This window comes from Vulpes lagopus, chromosome 6 (assembly GCF_018345385.1).
Source record: "Vulpes lagopus strain Blue_001 chromosome 6, ASM1834538v1, whole genome shotgun sequence".
NCBI classification, from domain to species: domain Eukaryota; kingdom Metazoa; phylum Chordata; class Mammalia; order Carnivora; family Canidae; genus Vulpes; species Vulpes lagopus.
In genome coordinates this window covers 27,021,549-27,040,724 of record NC_054829.1, presented here as the reverse complement: position 1 = coordinate 27,040,724, position 19,176 = coordinate 27,021,549, and the positions used below count along the sequence as shown (strand labels likewise).

Here is a 19,176-nt window from a genome sequence, read left to right as displayed (position 1 = left end):
TGTACCCCATTACAAACCTTTTAAAAACCCAACGGACAGAGCAAATCAGCATGTCCAAAGTCTGTTCCTGTGTACACCAGAGCCCTCTTCATTTTATGCCAAACCCCTCTCTCCCATCCCTCCCAGCGCTAGGCCCTATCCCCTAGTCCTCAGGGCATCCTCATATCCCTAGTTCCAATCTTGCCAACATTTCCCAGCCTCTCCCCAGGTCCCACATGCCCAGCACTGCCCCCAAAGGCTCCCTTCCTGCTCCTCCGTCCTAAGCCTGCAGCCATGGTTAACAGTGTTGTGCACAAACTGCAAAAAAGCAGTATTCCCAAGGATCCCTTTGATGAATTCATTATAAAGAATACTAAAATAAATACATACACAGTAAAAATCAGAGATTATATTGAAGTAAAATCCCTGAAATACTAAAAATAGGCAAAATAGAAACAAAGATATCAAATAAGCAAAAGTACCTAAATAGGATTCCATGTCCAATTATGTGAAATGACAGAAATACATGTTCACTGTATGTACATATATACATATACATATATACGTATATACACACACACAAACACACTTTTGACAGAATCTACTTCAAGAGAATATAACCAAGAAAAATAATGCCAAATACAGAAAGAGCGTTTGTGGTATTTAGTTGTGGTATTATTTATAATAGTGAAATTTTACTGATAATCGCTTATCTGACAATTGTAATTTTTGTATGTTTAGACAATGAAATATTGTGTAGCTACCAAAACTACTTATAAAAACCATACAATATAGTAAAGTGTTGTGGCACCGAGTGACTCAGTCAGTTAAGTGTCTGACTCTTGATTTCGGCTCAGGTCATGATCTCAGGGTCATAAAATGGGGCCTTGTATCAGGCTCTATGCTGTGCATGGAGCCTGCTTAAGATTCTCTCTCCCTCTCCTGCCCCTCCCCCACACACTCTCTCTGAAAAAAAAAATCATACAGGAAAATGTTTATGATGTTTCACAGAGAAAGGATTACAAGTTTACATCTATAATGTGATGACAAGCCACATGTTTTGTTTTGTTTTTTTAATGCACAGAACACATACTCTAAGGGGACATAATAAAATGTTAACAGTGGCTATCCCTAGGTGGAGGGCTGTGGTTGGTCCTTGTTTTCAGTGCTGTAATTCTACTGTAGTATCCAACATTTTCTATACTTAACATGTATTCCTAATTAAATCAGAGGATATGAATTTAGACAAACACAATATAAATGGATCACTGAACAAACTGTTCTAAACTTACAATTTTTATTCCCATAATGGTATCAACAACTTTCACATTCCTTTTGGGATCCCTTTTCCCAGCTTTTACCGGGCCAAGGGAATGCTTTGACCAATGCATTGTGCTAAGACAGCAAGATTTCATTAAGACAATCTAGTCAATTCTAAAATGGAAATTTCCAAAAAAAAAAAAAAAGAAAGAAAAGCAATTTCCAACAACCAGTGATCATTTTTTAACTCATACTTTTCTATTACCCCATTCTATGCACCCCACCACCACTACCCCTGCCGTTGTTCTAGTGATTTCTTGCCTGTTCACACCTAGTAGTAGGAATAGTAGAGTAACCATATTGCTGTGGGAGTGAAGTGATATTACCTAGCACAGTGATCCCACCTACCCAGATACTTGAGAGGCCTAAGATGCCACTTGATAAAGAAGGGCAACAATCTAACCCCTGAGGGCCTCAGACAGGTTATACAGCATCTGTTGTAGCTGGAGGGCTTGCAGTCCCCCTAGGCGGCAGGGTCTCTGTTACAAAGAAGCAAGCATCAACCATCAGGATGGGGGAAACAAATTCTGTGGCTCAGCAGGGTGCTTTATAACAGGATTTTACTGTATCAAAACAATTTGTTGATACTACTGCTGAGATACACAAGAAAAACAATTTGCCTGATTTTAAAGGACAACGATGTAATGCTTAAGTATGTTTCCCAAAAGACAGGCCTGACATCACTGATGTCTACAAGGTGAATTTTAGGGCACAAGACATGGCTGTAGGTGATACAATAAATAGCATCTAGTTCCAGAGAAGAAATTACTCCTGCTTAGGGACACCTGAGTGGCTCAGAGGTTGAACATCTGCCTTTGGCTCAGGGTGTGATCCTGGTCCAGGGATCAAGTCCCACATTGGGCTCCTTACCAGGGGCTTGCTTCTCCCTCTGCCTGTGTCTCTGCCTCTTTCTGTGTGTTTCTCATGAATAAATTTTTTTAAATCTTAAAAAAAAAATTACTCCTGTTTAAATTCATTTGCAAAATTTCAGAATCTGTTAAAGTCTCAAGTAACAGTATTACCTTTATCTTCTCCAGAACACTTGTTAGTCTCCCTCTTAAGTAAAGAAAAAACAAGCCCCAGCCTCAGAACCTTTCACGAATAACAGTCTCTAGAGAGGAAATAATATGTTATTATATTTGTTGAAAGGCAGATTCTTCTTGGTTATAAGGAGCTCTAGAGTAAACCAGCCAGGATTTATACCTGCTGCCACTTAGTAACTGTATGTCACCGAATACTTCACCTCCCCGTGCCTCAGTTTCCTCATCTGCAAAATGAGGATGGTAATGGTAATTAACACACTAAGGTGGTGTAAGGATTTTTTTTTTTTTTTTATCTATGATAGTCACACACAGAGAGAAAGAGGCAGAGACACAGGCAGAGGGAGAAGCAGGCTCCATGCACCGGAAGCCCAACGTGGGATTCGATCCCGGATCTCCAGGATCGCACCCTGGGCCAAAGGCAGGCGCCAAACCACTGCGCCACCCAGGGATCCCTGTAAGGATTTTTTAAAAGATTTTATTTAAAAAAAAAAAAAGATTTTATTTTTAAGTAATCTCTACACTCAACATAAGGCTTGAACCTACAACCCCAAGGTCAGGAGTCACATACTCTACCAACTGAGCTGGCCAGGCACACTGGTAAGGTAAGGATTAAGTGAACTAATCCATATACAGTCCTCTGAATGTTGGTATATAATAAACAGCAATTATTGTTATTGTGTCTCTTTGTTGTTTTTTTGTCTTGGGAAATTTCTACCTGTGATATTTCTGTGATTTACAGTGATCACAAAAAATTGCCCTCTAGAATAAATTAATACAGGTTACCAAAAAAAAAAAAAAAAAAAACAGTGAGTCCTGTTCAGATAACTGAGGCTCAATACAAGGTCAATTCACCAGGGCTGGGCCATACCATATAGAGACAAATGCTTTTTCCTATTATCCAAAAGCCTGGTTTTTCTCTGACATGGAGACCTGTCACTTTTTAACTATATAACCCAAGATTTCTCTGTGCCCGTGATCTTAGCAAGATGAGCTCACTCAACAGGTGTGCTAACTCCACTCTTGTGCTTCCTTCCCCTACAACCTCTATTTCCAGCCCCAGCTTCCAATCCCTGGCACCAACAAAAGGGGAGCTGAGTGTTCTCACTACCCACAAGTACCCCAGTGAGAAGCACTTGGGACAGAAGCCAACTGACCTTCAGGGCTTTGAAGATGACCCCTGGGTGCCGGGGAGAACGGGTGGTATTGTTCTCTAGCTGCTGCTCCAAAGCACGTCGAAGCCCAGAGAAGTCAGTGGGAGGGTTGTAAGTCCTCGTTCCCTTGTAGTGTATGGAACTGAAGGCTTCAGGGAAGCGGCCCAGCTTCCGGAACCGGTCCTGGATGAGCTTTTCTGGCACCTCTGAGGGGTGATCTGGACAAGGAAACAGGTATGTGAACAATGGTCTTTCTGTAAAAAAAAAAAAAAATCTGCCTTGCATTATAAAAATATGTAACCTGAGTCTCTATATAAATAGGCATAAACAGGCAGAACTAATCTATGCTGTTAAAACTCAGGTCACCCTTGCCTAGAACGGAGCATGAGCAGGGCTTCCCCATGAAGTGGGTATTGGCAGGTCATTTTCTGGTACTGATTTCAAGGGTACATCCAGACTATGAAATTTATCACAATATTACACTTTTGATATGATGTACACTTTTCTATATATACATTATACTTCAAGGGAAAGCCATTTTTAAATCTGCTCATTGTAAAAAAGAAATTCAAACATGTCAAAGCATAAAAGAAATATATTTCCTCTGCCCCTCCTACTTCTTTTTCCTACATATGTTATCAACACATATACACAACTTGCTTATATCACTTAATTACATACTGTACCTGTTTTCATGATAAACTCTGGAAATTTCCTTATTCTTTTTCATAGCTACATAGTCCTCCACTCTATGGATGTATTTAACCAGTCACCTGCTAATGAACATTTAAAATACACAAAAATTTTAAACATGCTGATCTTATGTTGGTCAAGCATTAGACAAACTGCCAGCATATCTGAGAGTAGTTTCACCAATATTTATCCAGAAATTTGTAGAGTGGTAGTACAAATGAATTCAATAAATATTTTGGAGATATATGTTACAAGGACTTTTTAATTTCCTTTAATATTTTAACAACAACAAAATCACTCCAATTAATACTGGAGGTATGGCCTTACTCAAATTTAAAGATACAGTCATCAAAAAGTAGCCAAATCTGTAATTCATCCCTAAATCTATCTCCTCCTGAACTTTTCCTGTGGCAGTGATTTTTCAAGGTGCTGGCTTGGTCACCCTCACTCACTCCCAACATCACCTCACACCTTGTCCCTGGACATACAATCACTGCTCCCAAATGATTATAGGAGCTTGGTTCTACTCATCTGAAAAACACAGAATTCTTTGCCTACTAACTCCCACCTAGAATCTTCTGTCCAAAAAAAGGAGAGGATCAAATAAAATCAGAAAGTGGGGGGCATCTGGGTGCCTCCGTGGTGAGCATCTGCCTTTGTTTCAGGTTATGATCCTGGGGTCCTAGGATGAACCCCCACATCGGGCTCCCCACAAGGAGGCTGCTTCTCCCTCTACCTATGTCTCTGCCTCTCTCTATCGCTCATGAATAAATAAATTCTTTAGAAATAATACAAATAAAATAAAATAAAAAAGAAAATCAGAAAGTGGGACACCCAGATGGCTCAGTTGTTTTGAGCATTCAATTCTTGATTTCAGCTCAGCTCATGATCTCGGGGTTGTGAGATCAAGCCCCACATGGAGCCCCTTGATGGGTGTGGAACCTGCTTAAGATGGTCTCTCTTCCTCTCCCTCTGCCTCTCCCCACTACTCACTCTCAGCTAAAAAAAAATAAATAAATAAAATTAAATTAAATTAAATTAAATCACAAAGTCTATGAGACAGAAAACTCAAATTATCAATTTGCCCACAATCCTGGTACCTCTCTATTCTGCATAAAGTCCAGCTGCCTTGGTTCCATCTCCAGGTTTCAAGAAGGAGCAACAGTATTCCAGAAAGAGCTCTCGATTTAGGAGTTAGGAAACCCTATTTTGAACCCCATTTTGCAACTTACTAGCTGGAAACCTCTTGTTATATAACTCAAGTTCTCTGAGTTTAGCTTCTTCATCTGTAAAACGGGCTGCTACCAACTGGACCAAATAACAAGGATGCAGTAAAGTTAGCACTGCTTTTTAAAATTGTTTTATTTTTTATTTTAATTTTTTTTTTGCACTGCTTTTTTTTTTAAGATTTTATTTATTCATGACAAACAGAGAGAGAGAGAGAGCCAGAGGCACAGGCAGAGGGAGAAGCAGGCTCCATGCAGGGAGCCCGATGTGGGACTCGATCCCAGGACTCCAGGATCAGGCCCTGGGCCGAAGGCAGGCGCCAAACCGCTGAGCCACCCAGGAATCCCCCCGCACTGCTTTTTTTTAAAGCAATACAATACATGGTACAAAGCAAAACATGGTACAAAGCAAAAAAAAAAAGTTATTTGTGAAGGGCTGGTTATTTCAAAATCCTGAACAAAAGGGACGACTGCATAGCTCAGTCAGTTAAGCATCTGTCTTCAGCCCAAGTCATGGTCCAAAGTCTTGGGATCAAACCCTACACTGGGTTCCATGCTCAGCGGGGAACCTGCTTCTCCCTCTTTCTCTGCTGCTCTCCCTACTTGTGTTCCTTGCTCCCTCTGTCAAATAAATAAATAAAATTTAAAAAAAAAAATCCTAAACAAGAAATTAAACCCACCTCTTACCAAACTTGTAAAAATCAAAAGCAGCATAAAAATTCAGATCATGGGAGGCACCCTGAAGTCGGCATTTCCAGCCTTCTCTCCTAACCTCAGAATCACTTGCTAAGGACCCTTAGCTAGAACATTTAGATTTCTCATCTTCCTGATAGACCCAGGTCCTTCTGATCCTAATGCTTTAATATGGCCCCCGTCTCTCCACTTTCCCTCCTGTGCCACTGCCCTGGCTCAACACCTATCATTTCTCCTCTAGCACCATGGTAATGTCCTGGCTGTCTCCCTGCCTCCAGGCATGCCTCTACAGTTCATCCTGCAAAAAGTGTCGTGTGATCTTTGGAAAATATAGATCTGTATAACTCCCTGCTTAAATTCCTTCAGGGGCTCCTGTCATATCTGACAACTGTGTCAAGGCAATCCACGATCTGACCCAAGTATATCCGCCATTCCCTCTCACACAGTCTGTGCTTCAGACACAGTGAGAGCCTCTTTATTTATTCATCCAACAATCCTCTGAGTGTCAAGCACTCATCTAGGCTCTTCAGATACAGTGGTGGATTAAGACAGACAAGGTTCCTGCCTTCCTGGAGTTTCTTGTTGTAATGAGAGACAAACAAAAACAAGCAAGCAAACGTATGGGATGATTTCAGATAGTGATCAGGGCCCTGATGCAAATGAACAGAGCGATGCAGTAAGAGTGTAAAGTTGGGTGCAGGAAGGCCCACTCTACAGGGGACAGTCGGCCAAGGCTCCCAGGGGGTGGAAGCTGAGTCGAATCTGAAGCATGGCTTACTGAGTAAATGGTGTTCCAGGCAGACAGAGTAGCATATGCAAAGGTGCCAACACAGAAAAGGCCACTGTGGCTACCAGAGGGAGTGTACACACACATCATGTGTGCACACACACGTGCATGGCGGGGGCACATGGTAGGCGACAGGAGGGAAAACCAGAGAAGGAGTTCAGAGACACAGACAGGACTCAGAGTAAGGACATCATGATGAGTTTGTAGTGAAAGCCACTGACACCTTGTAAGCAGAAGTATAACATGATCTAAATTATAAATAAAGATTGTGGAAAGATCACCAGGATGCTGTGTGACACACACACTGAGGGGCTGAAAGGGAACTTGGGAGGCTCTTGTAGAACAATCTGCAGTTTCCTGGACACAACCCACACTCCTTCAAGCCACCAGGGGTTTGTGCTTTCCAGAGCAGCTTTCCTCTCCTGCCCTATCAACCCACATGTCAAGGCTCAAACACCACCTCTTTCCCAGATCCCTTAGGAGGTATGAAGAGCCCCTGTGCTGTACTCCCACACCTCCAGGACCTACATCACTACAGAAAAGAACACACGTGGTCTCCCCAACTGGGCTGTGGGCTACTCGTGGATGAGAAATGCCTCAGTGCCCCAGTGCTCAGCATGTGGCATTGTGCACTTGAACTCTTCTAACTGACGGGGCGCCTGGGGGCTCAGTCGGTTAAGTGTCCAACTCTGCATTTTGGCTCAAGTCAGGATCTCAGGGTTGTGAGATCGAGTCCTGTGTTTGCGCTGGGCATGCAGTCTGCTTCAGATTCTCTCTCTCCCTCTGCCCCTCCCCTACTCTCTAAAAAAATAAACAAAAGAAAGGAAGAAAACAATCTCTGTTGCCTGAATTAACAGGTAAATGGTCCAACTGTGTTAGGAGCTGACACTACTGTCCCCATCTGTGTCCAATTACTTGTTGCACCTGCCGCCTCATCTTCCCTCAGGTCATGATTTTGCTTCCTACTTCTCTAAGGTAAGAGAAACAATAGGACAGCTCTCACACACATACTGTATCCACCAATCACCTGCAACCGCGTCCATATAGTCTTTCTCTCCTGTGTTTATAGAGGGACTAGCTATGTTTCTAAGGCCAACCACCCCTGTGAGGCTCACTCCAACTGCTCTGCTCTTTCCATCTGCATCGTTCCCTACCTCGTGAAGCATTCCACGAGGAAAAAATATCTGCAATACCCCACAACTTCAATTTAAAGATGGGAAAATCCCTTGAAATCCCACATTAACCTCCAGTTATCATCTCATTTGTCTGTTTCCCTTTATAATAGAACTTATGGAATATTACACAACCTTAATTCTTCTCCTATTCTCTCTTGAACCTACCCTGAGCAGGCTTTCATGCCCACCACCCCTGGAAACAGGTCTTACCAGATCACCAAGGATCTCTCTATTGCCTAAGGTAATCAGTAATCCCCAATCCTCATCCTGACCAGAAGCAGATTTTGACATAGTTGCTCACTCCACCTTTCTTCAAACACTCCCTCCCATCCTGCCCAGGCAGAAATTCTGCTGGGCAATCCACCTCCACCAAGTTAGTGCTGCAGCCCAACGGCTGCCTCCTCACACCCACATAGGTCAACCTAGGACACAGCCCTCTGTCTACTCACCAGAGCCCAGCAGCTGAGTGTGAACAGTCTCATGGAAAATGATAACAGCAGGGCCTAGGGTGGACAAGGGGACATCCAGGCCACAGCGGGCAGTGGTAGCCTTGAGCTCCTTGGTGAAGTGCTTCAGATAAGCTTCTGAGGCGTCCCCAAGGAACTTGAAGAGGTCATTATGCAGCCGGTCTGCATGAGTTCGATAGATGACAAGATCTGAGATGGCCAGGACCTTCAGCAGCAGTCGAGTTCTCTGGCTGAGATTCACTGTAGCCCCCAAGAGCCCCTCTGTGTCTATCACTGCTACTTTGTGGACTGGGTCATATGCTGCCCACACCCCCACGGTGCAGGACTCCTGGGCAGGGGAAGTTTTAAAGACTTCACGGCCATAAAAGAAAGTGTGGTTTAGAGTATGAGACTTTCCATCACCAGTATTTCCAAAAATGGAAACCACCTTCAAATGCTGATCAGGTTTACAGTCCAATTTCCTAATAAAGTCCTCTTCATTTGTTACCTTCAAAAAAAAAAGAAAAAGAAAAAGAAAAAAGAAAAGAAATATAAACTGCGTAATAGAGAACTTGCAAGAACAATAAATGCTTCCCAAGGTCAAGATCCTAGACTAAACTGTCAATGCAGCAAAGAAAAGAAGCCCCAGGATGATAGGCTCCCACCCAGCCTTTTCCCCAGCAAACAGCTAAGAGGAACTTCCAAAGCTTCAGGCGGCACAATTTAGTGCTCACAAAAGAGCTACAACTATAAAACTCTTGGAAGATGACATAGGAGTGGTGTGCCTCGGTGGCTTTGTCAGTTAAGCATCTGCCTTCGCTCAGGTCATGACCTCAGGGTCCTGGAATTGAGTCCCGAATCTAGCTCCCCACTCACCAGGGAGTCTGCTTCTCCTTCTCTCTCTACCCCTCCCTCCTCTCGTGCTCCCTCTCTCTTTTTCTCTCTCAAATAAATTAAACTTAAAAAAAAAAAAAAAGGAAAAAGACAACATAGGAGCAAATCTATGTGACCTTGGATTAGGTAGGCAATGGCTTCTTAGATATGATACCAAAAGCAATACAACATAAGAATTAAACAAAATGGACTTCATCAAAATTAAAAACTTATATTCTGCAAAGGATACCAACAAGACAGCGAAAACAAAGCCCAAAGAATGGAAGAAAGTATCTGTGAATCATTTATCTGATAAGGGTCTAAGTAGTCCAGAATATATAAAGAACTCTTTTGGGGGTCCCTGGGTGGCTCAGCGGTTTAGTGCCTGCCTTCGGCCCAGAAGCATGATCCTGAAGTCCTGGGACCAAGTCCCACATCAGGCTCCCTGCGTGGAGCCTGCCTCTTTCTCTCTGTGTCTCTCATGAATAAATAAATAAAATCTTTAAAAAAACAAAACAAACAAACAAAAAAAACTCCTAACTCAACAAGGAAAAAAAAAAACTTGTTAAATATTAAGCCAAAAATTTGAATAGACATTTTTCCAAAAATTTACAAATGGCCAATAAGCACATGAAAAAATACCACCACAGTTATTAAGACAATGTGAATTAAAACCACAATGAGGGGGTGCCTGGATGGCTCAGTCAGCTAAGCCAGGTTTCAGCTCAGGTTATGATCTCAGGATCCTGGGATCAAGACCCAAGTCAGGCTCCATGCCCAGTATAGAGTCTACATAAGATTCTCTCTCTCCGTCTCCCTCTGCCCCTCCCACTTGTGCATTCTCTTCTCTCTCTCAAATAAATAAAATCTTAGGGATCCCTGGGTGGCGCAGCGGTTTGGCGCCTGTCTTTGGCCCAGGGCGCGATCCTGGAGACCCGGGATCGAATCCCACATCGGGCTCCCGGTGCATGGAGCCTGCTTCTCCCTCTGCCTGTGTCTCTGCCTCTCTCTCTCTCTCTCTCTCTCTCTCTCTCTCTCTCTCTGTGACTATCATAAATAAAATAAAAAAATTTAAAAAAAAAAATCTTAAAAATAGGGGCGCCTGGGTGGCTCAGTGGTTGAGCATCTGCCTTTGGTTCAGATCATGATCCCAGGGTCCTGGGATTGAGTCCCACATGGGCCTACTTCTCCTTCTGCCTGTATCTCTGCCTCTCTCTCTGTATCTCTCATTAGAGAAAGAAAGAGAAAGAAAAGAGAAGAAAAGAAAAGAAAAGAAAAGAAAAGAAAAGAAAAGAAAAAAGAAAAGAAAAAAGAAGGAAGGAAGGAAGGAAGGAAGGAAGGAAGGAAAGAAAGAAAGAAAGAAAGAAAGAAAGAAAGAAAGAAAGAAAGAGAAAGAAAGAAAGAATTGATTAATTTTCACATAACTATTTGGGGTGCTTGGCTGGCTCAGTTAAGTGTGCGACTCGATCTCAGGGTTGTGTGTTCAAGCCTCACGCTGGAAGGAGAGATTATTTAAATAAATAAACTTTAAAAAAATAAATAGGGATGTCTGGGTGACTCAGTCAGTTAAGCATCTGCCTTCAGCTCATGTCATGATCCCAGGTCCTGGGACTAAACCCCACATCAGGGTCTCTACTCAGTGGGCAGTCTGCTTCTCACTCTCCCTTTGCCCTTACCCTCTGCTCAGGCTCTCTTTCTCTGAAACAAATAAAATAAAATCTTTAAAAATAATAATTTAAAATTTTTTAAAAATGATAAGTGTTAGTGAGAATATGAAGAAACTGCAATGCTCATGCACTGCTGAGTGTGTAAAAGGACACAGCCACTCTGGAAAACAGTACGGCAGCTTCTCAATAAGTGAAACATGGAGTTACCACATATCTCAGTAATTTCACTCCTTGGTATGTATCCTAGAGAACGAAAAACATATCATATATCCACCCAAAACTTGAACGCAAATGTTCATGGCAGCAAGATCCGTAATAGCCAAAAAGTGGAAACAACTCACATGGCCATCAACTTATGAAAGGATAAACAAAATGTGGTGTTTCCATACACTGAAGTATTGTTCAACCATAAAAAGAAATGCAGTACTGATACATGCCACAACGTGGACACACCTTGAAAGTATCATGCTAAGTGAAAGAAACCAGACACAAAATACTGCATATTCTATGATCCCATTTATATGAAATATCCACAACAGGCAGAAAGACAGATTTACAGTAATAGAAAGCCTGTTAGGGGGCAGCCCAGGTGGCTCAGCGGTTTAGTGCTGCCTTCAGCCCAGGGCCTGATCCTGGGGACCCAGGACAGAGTCCCACGTTGGGCTCTCTGTGTAGAGCCTGCTTCTCCCTCTGCCTGTGTCTCTGCCCCTCTCGCTCTCTCTCTGTGTTTGTCTCTCATGAATGAATAAATAAAATCTTAAAAAAAAAAAAAAAAAAAAAAAAGCCTGTTAGGAGTTGCCAACATCTGGGGGAAAGAGAAACTAGGGAGTGACTACTAATAGGTATGAGGCTTTTATTTGGGTTGATAAAAATGTTCTGGAATAGTCTAAGGGTTCCACAACTTTATGGATATACTAAAAACACTGAATTGCCTACTCTAATGGGGTAAAATATGTGGTATATAAATTACATCTCAATGAGGTTGTTATTAAAAAAAGGAGGGGGGACACCTGGGAGGCTCAGTTGAGTGTCTGATTTGATTTCAGCTCAAGTCATGATCTCAGGGTTGTGAGATTGAGCCCATCAGGCTCTGCGCTAGGCGTGGAGTCTACTTGAGAGTCTCTCTCCCTCTGCTTCCCCCCGTCCCCCACCTATGTGAGTTCACATTCTGTCTCTCAAAATAAGTAAATAAAATATTTTTTAAAAAAACATGGCTCCGGGGCAGCCTGGGTGGCTCAGCAGTTTAGCACCTGCCTTTGACCCAGGGCATGATCTTGGAGACCCGGGATCGAGTCCCACATCGGGCTCCCGGCATGGGGCCTGCTTCTCTGTCTGCCTGTGTCTCTGCTTCTCTTTCTCTCTCTCGGTGTGTCTCATAAATAAATAAATAAAATATTTTTTAAAAAAATAAAAAAAACATGGCTCGGAAAGCCCGGGTGGCTCAGCAGTTGAGCATCTGCCTTTGGCTCAGGGTGTGATCCCAAAGTCCTGGCATTGAGTCCCACATCAAGCTTCCTGGAGCCTGCTTCTCCCTCTGCCTATGTCTCTGCCTCTCTCGCTACGTCTCTCATGAATAAATAAAAATCTTAAAAAAAAAAAGAAATGGCTCCATCAGGTCTTTGTTTCCAAGACAACCAAGAAGGAATAATGGTCATGCCAAAAAGGGCCACGGCCACATGCAACCTATTTGTTGCACCAACTGTACCTGCTGTGTGCCCAAGGGCGAGAACATTACGTTTGTTATTTGGAACATTGCACAGGCCATTGCCGTCAGGGACATTTCCAAGGCAAGTGTCTTCGACACCCATGTGTTTCCCAAGCTGTATGTAAAACATACAGTAAGGTAGTCAGGAATCATTCTCATGAAGCATTAGAGAACCAAACACCCCACACCACCCCGATTTAGACCTGTGGGTGCTTGTCCCACATTGTCCACAACAGCCCATGTAAGGAGCTAAATCCTTAAGGACTGAAGAAAAGCTGTTCTCCAGAAAAAATATATAAAATGGAGATTATACTAAAAAATGCATTGGTCAAACTTCATCCATCCGTAATTCCTCTGTGTCCCAGACTAGACCCCCTTGAAAGATGCTCAAGGCCGCTAATCTTAGAATATAGAACCCCACAGCCAAAGCTCCTAATCCAAACAGGCAAATGTTCTACTCCACCAAGGAGTGATGAATCTCTACACCTAATAACCTCCAGCCACAAGAGAAAACATAACTTCCTGATTCCCAAGAGTCTGCTGGTTTATTAAAGAGTAGTTAGAGAAAAGTAGACAGACCATGAGTATAATATAAGCCATCATTTTCCATAACCTCACCAAGATAATAAACTACTCATGATCCTATTAATAATATCACTACTGTTACATTATTAATGGCCTTCATGTTAATGACAATGCTAATAATTTACCCAAGGCAATGACAGCGCCTTTGCTAGATCCATGAGGGCAGAACTGTGTCTACTTTATCTTTCCACCCCCAGCATTTAGAACACAACCTGGAACATAGGAAAAGCTCAATATTTAGTTACTGAATGAATGAATGTCATGCATGTTGCCTAATCACTTTTGTCCACCCTGTATCCTCCATAGGGTTTAACACACAGCAGCATTCAATAAACCCGGTGATGTGCTCACGGAACAAGAAGTTACACAAAACAGCCCATTTTGGACTGATGTCACTCACTGGTCCCAAACAGCTAGGTTACTCGCAAGAGAAAAAGAGAAAAAGAACAAAAGCTCCATAAAGCTCTACTGGCAAGGAGTCAGATAAGGTCAGAGTGGCCAGCTGTGAGAGCCAGCACCTTCTCACACAGTCATGGGGAAGAGGACTGGGCCTAGGGACTTTCTCCCCTTGGAAATCTACCCTGCTGTGACTCTGTTATCACACAGAGCAACGACCACTCTCCAGGGCATTTAATGGGGGCACCTGAAAAAGGGGCATGTGGGAGCCTCTCAGTACACAGTTAAATATCTCAGGATTCACAGTGAGTACCCTCCAAGTGATGTACATAATAAAGAAACAACTCATTCAGGATGAAAATAAAACTCCCTGTCAGCATGTGGGAGTTTTATTTTGGCACCCGGTGTCCCAGGGTATGTTAAACGTACATGTTCATGTGGTAGGGGGGTAGGCACATGCATCTTAGTCCAGTGCAAGGAGCTCAAAGCCCTCAGGCTGGTTTTTCTACTGACAAGCTTTGGATAATCATTTACCGTGTACTGAAGGTATTTTTTTCCCCACATGTAAAATAAAGATAGAGCCATCTTTGCCTACTTTGACTGGCTGGTGGTCACTAGTCAAAGGAAACGATAAACTGAGAAAATGCCTGCTTAACTGGAACTGCAGTTCTTTTTTTTTTTTTTTTTTTTTTTTTTTGGAACTGCAGTTCTTTTTCCTTCTTCTGCCTTCCACATTATTTGGCTCCTTGTTCCACTCCTCAACCCATCCTCTTTCCCCTGAGCCAGAAAGGAAAGAGTGGCCAAGGCAGTAGTATCAAGACTGATTTCCAGTCAGGGGAGGAAAAGGCTAAGAAAAGATAAGAAGATTCCCTTTGATGAGGGAAGGAAGGAGCCAGAAAGGAACAAGGCTCCTGCTCTACTCGTTCTGCCAGTTTGCAATCAATGACCCCCTCTGCTCCATTCCTGGAGTGAAAGAATCTACCTGACTCTGAGCCCTTCCATAGGGCCACCACACCCAGTTCTACGTGCCTGAAGTGCTCCTGGGCCCTAACACCGCAGGGAAGCCTCCCCTCCCAGCTTCTGCCTTCTGCTCTCCCAGAGCTCACCAGACCATTTCTTGGACGTCAGGCGAGTCAGAAACACCCAGATTCCATTCCTGGCTTTGCCACTGCATGGCCTTGAGAAAGTTACTTCAGTACTGAGGTCTCAGGGAACTGAGACAATAAAAGGCCACAGCCCACTGGGATACTGAGAGGGCTAAAGGAGATAAAGGGTAAAGGGCTCACATTGCAGGGCACACAGTAAGTGCTCACAATATACTACCCATTATCATTTGAAGACCAGCCCACTGCAAATCCATCCAGGGACACAGCAGGAGCTGGGCTTGCACCTGCTTGCTGCCTAGAAGTTGCTCATCCAGGGGATGAATCAGCCATGCGGTAAACTCAACTGATCCCACCTGAAAATGAAAGAACTCCCTGAGTAGCTCTGATAATTCCTGACCTCTGCCTCTCAGCAAAACAAAGACTGGCTTTACAGCTGACTCTTAGTAAAGTGATTGACCATATGACACCCACAGATTTTAAGATCCCAAATGGTACACCTCTCTATCTCACCCATGAAGCTTTTCACTTTGTATAGGGTTCCAAGCAGGGTTTCTGATATAAAATATTAACGGTGCTCAGTTATCTCCATTGTTCCAACTTAGAATTCAGAGCAGTTCATGGTAGTGAAGTGTCCAGCAGGGAACCTCTGACCCAAGCAGGCAATGGGAATGATGACCACCTTCATCAAGAAATTCCTTCTTAGCCCTTAGAGAATCATTCCAGAAAGAATAACCACGTAAGCTTTGTTCTGAGGGAAAACAGCTTTGTTTCCTGCAAAGGGAAAAAGCAAGAGATGAGGACGGGACTAAAGTAGAGAGCACTGGAAGGAGGGAAATTCAACAGAGCATGCACACCACAGAAGCAAAATCCCAAAGGCACCAGAAAACACTACAGGGGAAAGTAGCTCAGCGCTGAGGTCCTTTCAACTCTGGCCTCTAGAGACAAAAAGGATGTAATCTGTGCCAACTAAAATCATACCGTCCTTTAAATTTTTATAAAGGAGTTCCCTGCGGCTGAGGGCAAAACCCAGCTTCTTCCCCAAAGTCACACAAAGAGCTAAGAAGCTTGGTGGCTCCCACCAACCCATCACAACCCAAGGCCTGTAACAGATCCCACCCCTGTACCAACAAAGATAATTGTATACCTCCCCATCAAGATTCTAAAACTAGCCTAGTTCAATAGTTATTGCCAAAGGGAACTTCCTACTAAAATTACTTTTACATGCTGGTCTCTGATTTACTTACTTTCACTCCATTTTTAGCTGGGTTCAGAGGAAGAGACAGAACCCAAAAAAATCAAACTAGATTCTCATTCTCACCAGAACTGGGCTGATTATCCTCACCAGAACTGGGCTGACTATCCCAAAAGGAAGCTAGAACTTGATTATTTCATTTAATCAGCAGACAGGTACTGAGCTTTATGTAGTGTCTGGCACTGACCTGATATTAGAACTTTGGTAACATTTTCCTTTCCTGGGGAGGTAAAGGAGAAGTGGAAGGTAAGGGAACTCTTCCTAGAAAAATCCAGAGCTGGAGCGCCTGGGTAGCTCAGTTGGTTAAGCGTCCAACTCGATTTCAGCTCAGGTTATGATCTCAGGATCCTGAGATCGAACCTCCTAGAGGGGCTTCCTAATGCATATGGAGCCTGCTTAAGATTCTCTCTCTCTCCCCCTCCCACTACCCCTCCCCACCACTCTTTCTCAAAACAAACAAACAAAAAAAATGGGGGCACGTAGATGGCTCAGTTGGTTAAGCATCTGCTTTCAGCTCAGGTCATAATCCCAGGGTCTTAGGATAGAGCCTGGATTGGGCTCCCTGCTCAGCAAGGAGTCTGGCTTCTCCCTCTCCCTCTGCCCCTGCCCCTACTCATGAACTCACGTGCTCTCTCTCTCTCTCTCAAATATTTTTTTAAAACATCCAGAGCTACTTTTGTCATGTTGAAAAAAACTCCAGGCAATAATTTAAGTCCATGGTCTAATTTTCAGACAAGATTTTACTAAAACAATGTGAAACAGATCAGTAGCCTATTTTTATAATCCAAATGATAGGGAGATTCATTCCAGTAGCAAACCCCTATGTCAGAAAGTTCTAGTAAACCTGTTTCTCTAACCCAGCAAGTCTAGATGATTTCCTTTCATTCTATCCTAAAAGAAAGTGTGCAACTTTGTGTTTATCTATGTATGTGTCCACAGAATTTCATACAAAAACACGATTGTTTCCCAATCAAATGTTTTCCTAAGACCACTGAAGTCATGAGGTTGGCTTCATAAACACATTTGAGCACATTCGGTAAGGGCAAAGATCACTTTTTTCCATTCCAGTATCCCCAAAGTGTTCCATTACTTGAGAGGTCAGGAATTCTCCCTTGTCTTAGAACTACCAGCAGTACTTTGGACATATAGCCTCCCAGACTCTGCCTGCCACTCCCCTCCTACTCCAGCAAGAAAGAGAATGTCAGTATGTAGAAAGGATCCATTAAATAAATTCTTTAGGGACACCTGGGTGGCTCAGCAGTTGAGCACCTGCCTTCAGCCCAGGGCGTGATCTTGGAGTCCCGGGATCGAGTCCCACACGAGGCTCCCAGCATGGAGCCTGCTTCTCTCTCTGCCTGTCTCTCTGCCTCTCAATCTCTGTGTTTCTCAAGAATAAATAAAATCTTTTTTAAAAAAAACTGAATTCTTTAAAGAGAGTCATTTTTAGCTCCCTGATCAGTTTCTTTGACCTCACCCAACTCACCCTGTTCAGCTACCCTGTTACATCTGAACAAAAAGCTTTCTCCAAAGCAAAGCTGAGATCTGAGGACAGAATGGAAATACCAAGTCATCCTCAAGACCCACATCACCCTAGAAGGCTCTTCCAAGGAGCCTGCAGAGGGGAGACACAGCCCCCCTCTTAAGTGGCATGGCATACCCATATTTGACCAGCTAAAAAACAGACATAAACTCTGGTAGAGGTTCTAGGACTTAGCAGTAGAAGCACCAGGCCAGAGAGAAGACAAGAGAGCTAGGTCTAGGTCTGCCTCCACCTGGATCAGACCATGGGCAATTCCCTCAAGCCTTGCTCAAAGTCTCTGTTCCCCACCCATGATCCCTTTTAACATTTTATCCCTTCTTCCTGGTTCTGAGCTTCCCAACTATAACATACTCCATGCTGGCCAGGGTTTGTTCTGTGTAGTTCACCACTGTAGCCCTAGCTCAGGGTGTGAACACATAATAGGAAATCAATATATATATGTTAAATAAATGAATGACTAAATGCTATATTCCCTCTGGGGAACGGAACACTATAGTTTTGCCATGAAGGGTTCACCCAACCTACCTCTTACAACTCGCTGATTTCAGAATAACCTTAAAGTTAGTTGACTTCCCTGGGCCTCAATTTTCTCACCTATAAAAGGGGGATAATGACACAATCTACTTCAGAGGACTGAGGTGAGGATTAAACGAGATCATTGCACATGGAGCACTCTCCACAGTGCAATCAGGCAGTAAATGCTAGAAATGCTAGCTGACATTATCGCTGTAGTTACCCTGGTTTGCCTCTAGGCCAGAGTTATCACGGCCATCACAGAATTTCATTCCATTATCCCAAGTAAAAACCCTTCCAAGGGAAGGCTTCAAGTGCACTCTCATTAAAGAATTATAGATAGAGGAACAAGATTCTTACTCAATACTTATTTTTCCCACCCTCAAAAGGATATATCTTTTCAATTAAAGTTGTTATGAGATCACACATTATATACATTATGCATTAGAAAGCAGTCTTCCAAAAAAAAAAAAAGCAGTCTTCCAAAGAATGACAGGATTCCAATAATTACTACTATACCACAGACTCACTAAAAATGCTCCCCTCATATTTTATGTCAAAAATCTTAATAGATAACACAGCCTTACAAGGAAATCTTTGGTGTCTGAGGCAGATTGAACAGGGCCTGCTTTCTATGCTACACAAAATGCAATAGCAGAGCCCTGGTGAAGAAACAACACAACAGGAACCATCTCAAGTCAGTAATAGGGGTGCCTGGGTGGCTCAGTTGGTTAAGCATCTGCCTTCCGCTCAGGTCATGATTCCAGGGTACTGGGATTGAACCCCACGTCAGGCTCCCTGCTCAGGGGGGGAGCCTGCTTCTCCCTCTCTCTCTCCCTCTGTCTGCCACTCCTCCTGCTTGTGTACACACATGCGCTCTCTCTCTCTGCCAAATAAATGAAAAAAATAAAATAAAATAAATAAAATAAAATAAAATAAAATAAAGTCAATATACTAACCCCTCCAGCAGTATCCCCCTCCTCTGAATTTCCATTAATATCCTCTCTATACCACTCTGACATGATC

At 43.1% G+C, this 19,176-nt stretch overlaps 1 protein-coding gene across 1 annotated transcript in view; it reads right to left on the bottom strand.

Moving 5' to 3' along the window:
- The window catches only part of ZFYVE1 (zinc finger FYVE-type containing 1), a 53,322-nt gene that overhangs the window by 19,090 nt on the left and 15,056 nt on the right, over nucleotides 1–19,176 (bottom strand). Inside the window, exons 3-4 of the mRNA XM_041759229.1 lie at nucleotides 8,517–9,021; nucleotides 3,497–3,711 (exon numbers count right to left, since the gene is read on the bottom strand). Of these exons, the coding sequence (XP_041615163.1) occupies nucleotides 3,497–3,711; nucleotides 8,517–9,021 (720 nt within the window). The remainder of the gene's footprint in view (nucleotides 1–3,496; nucleotides 3,712–8,516; nucleotides 9,022–19,176) is intronic.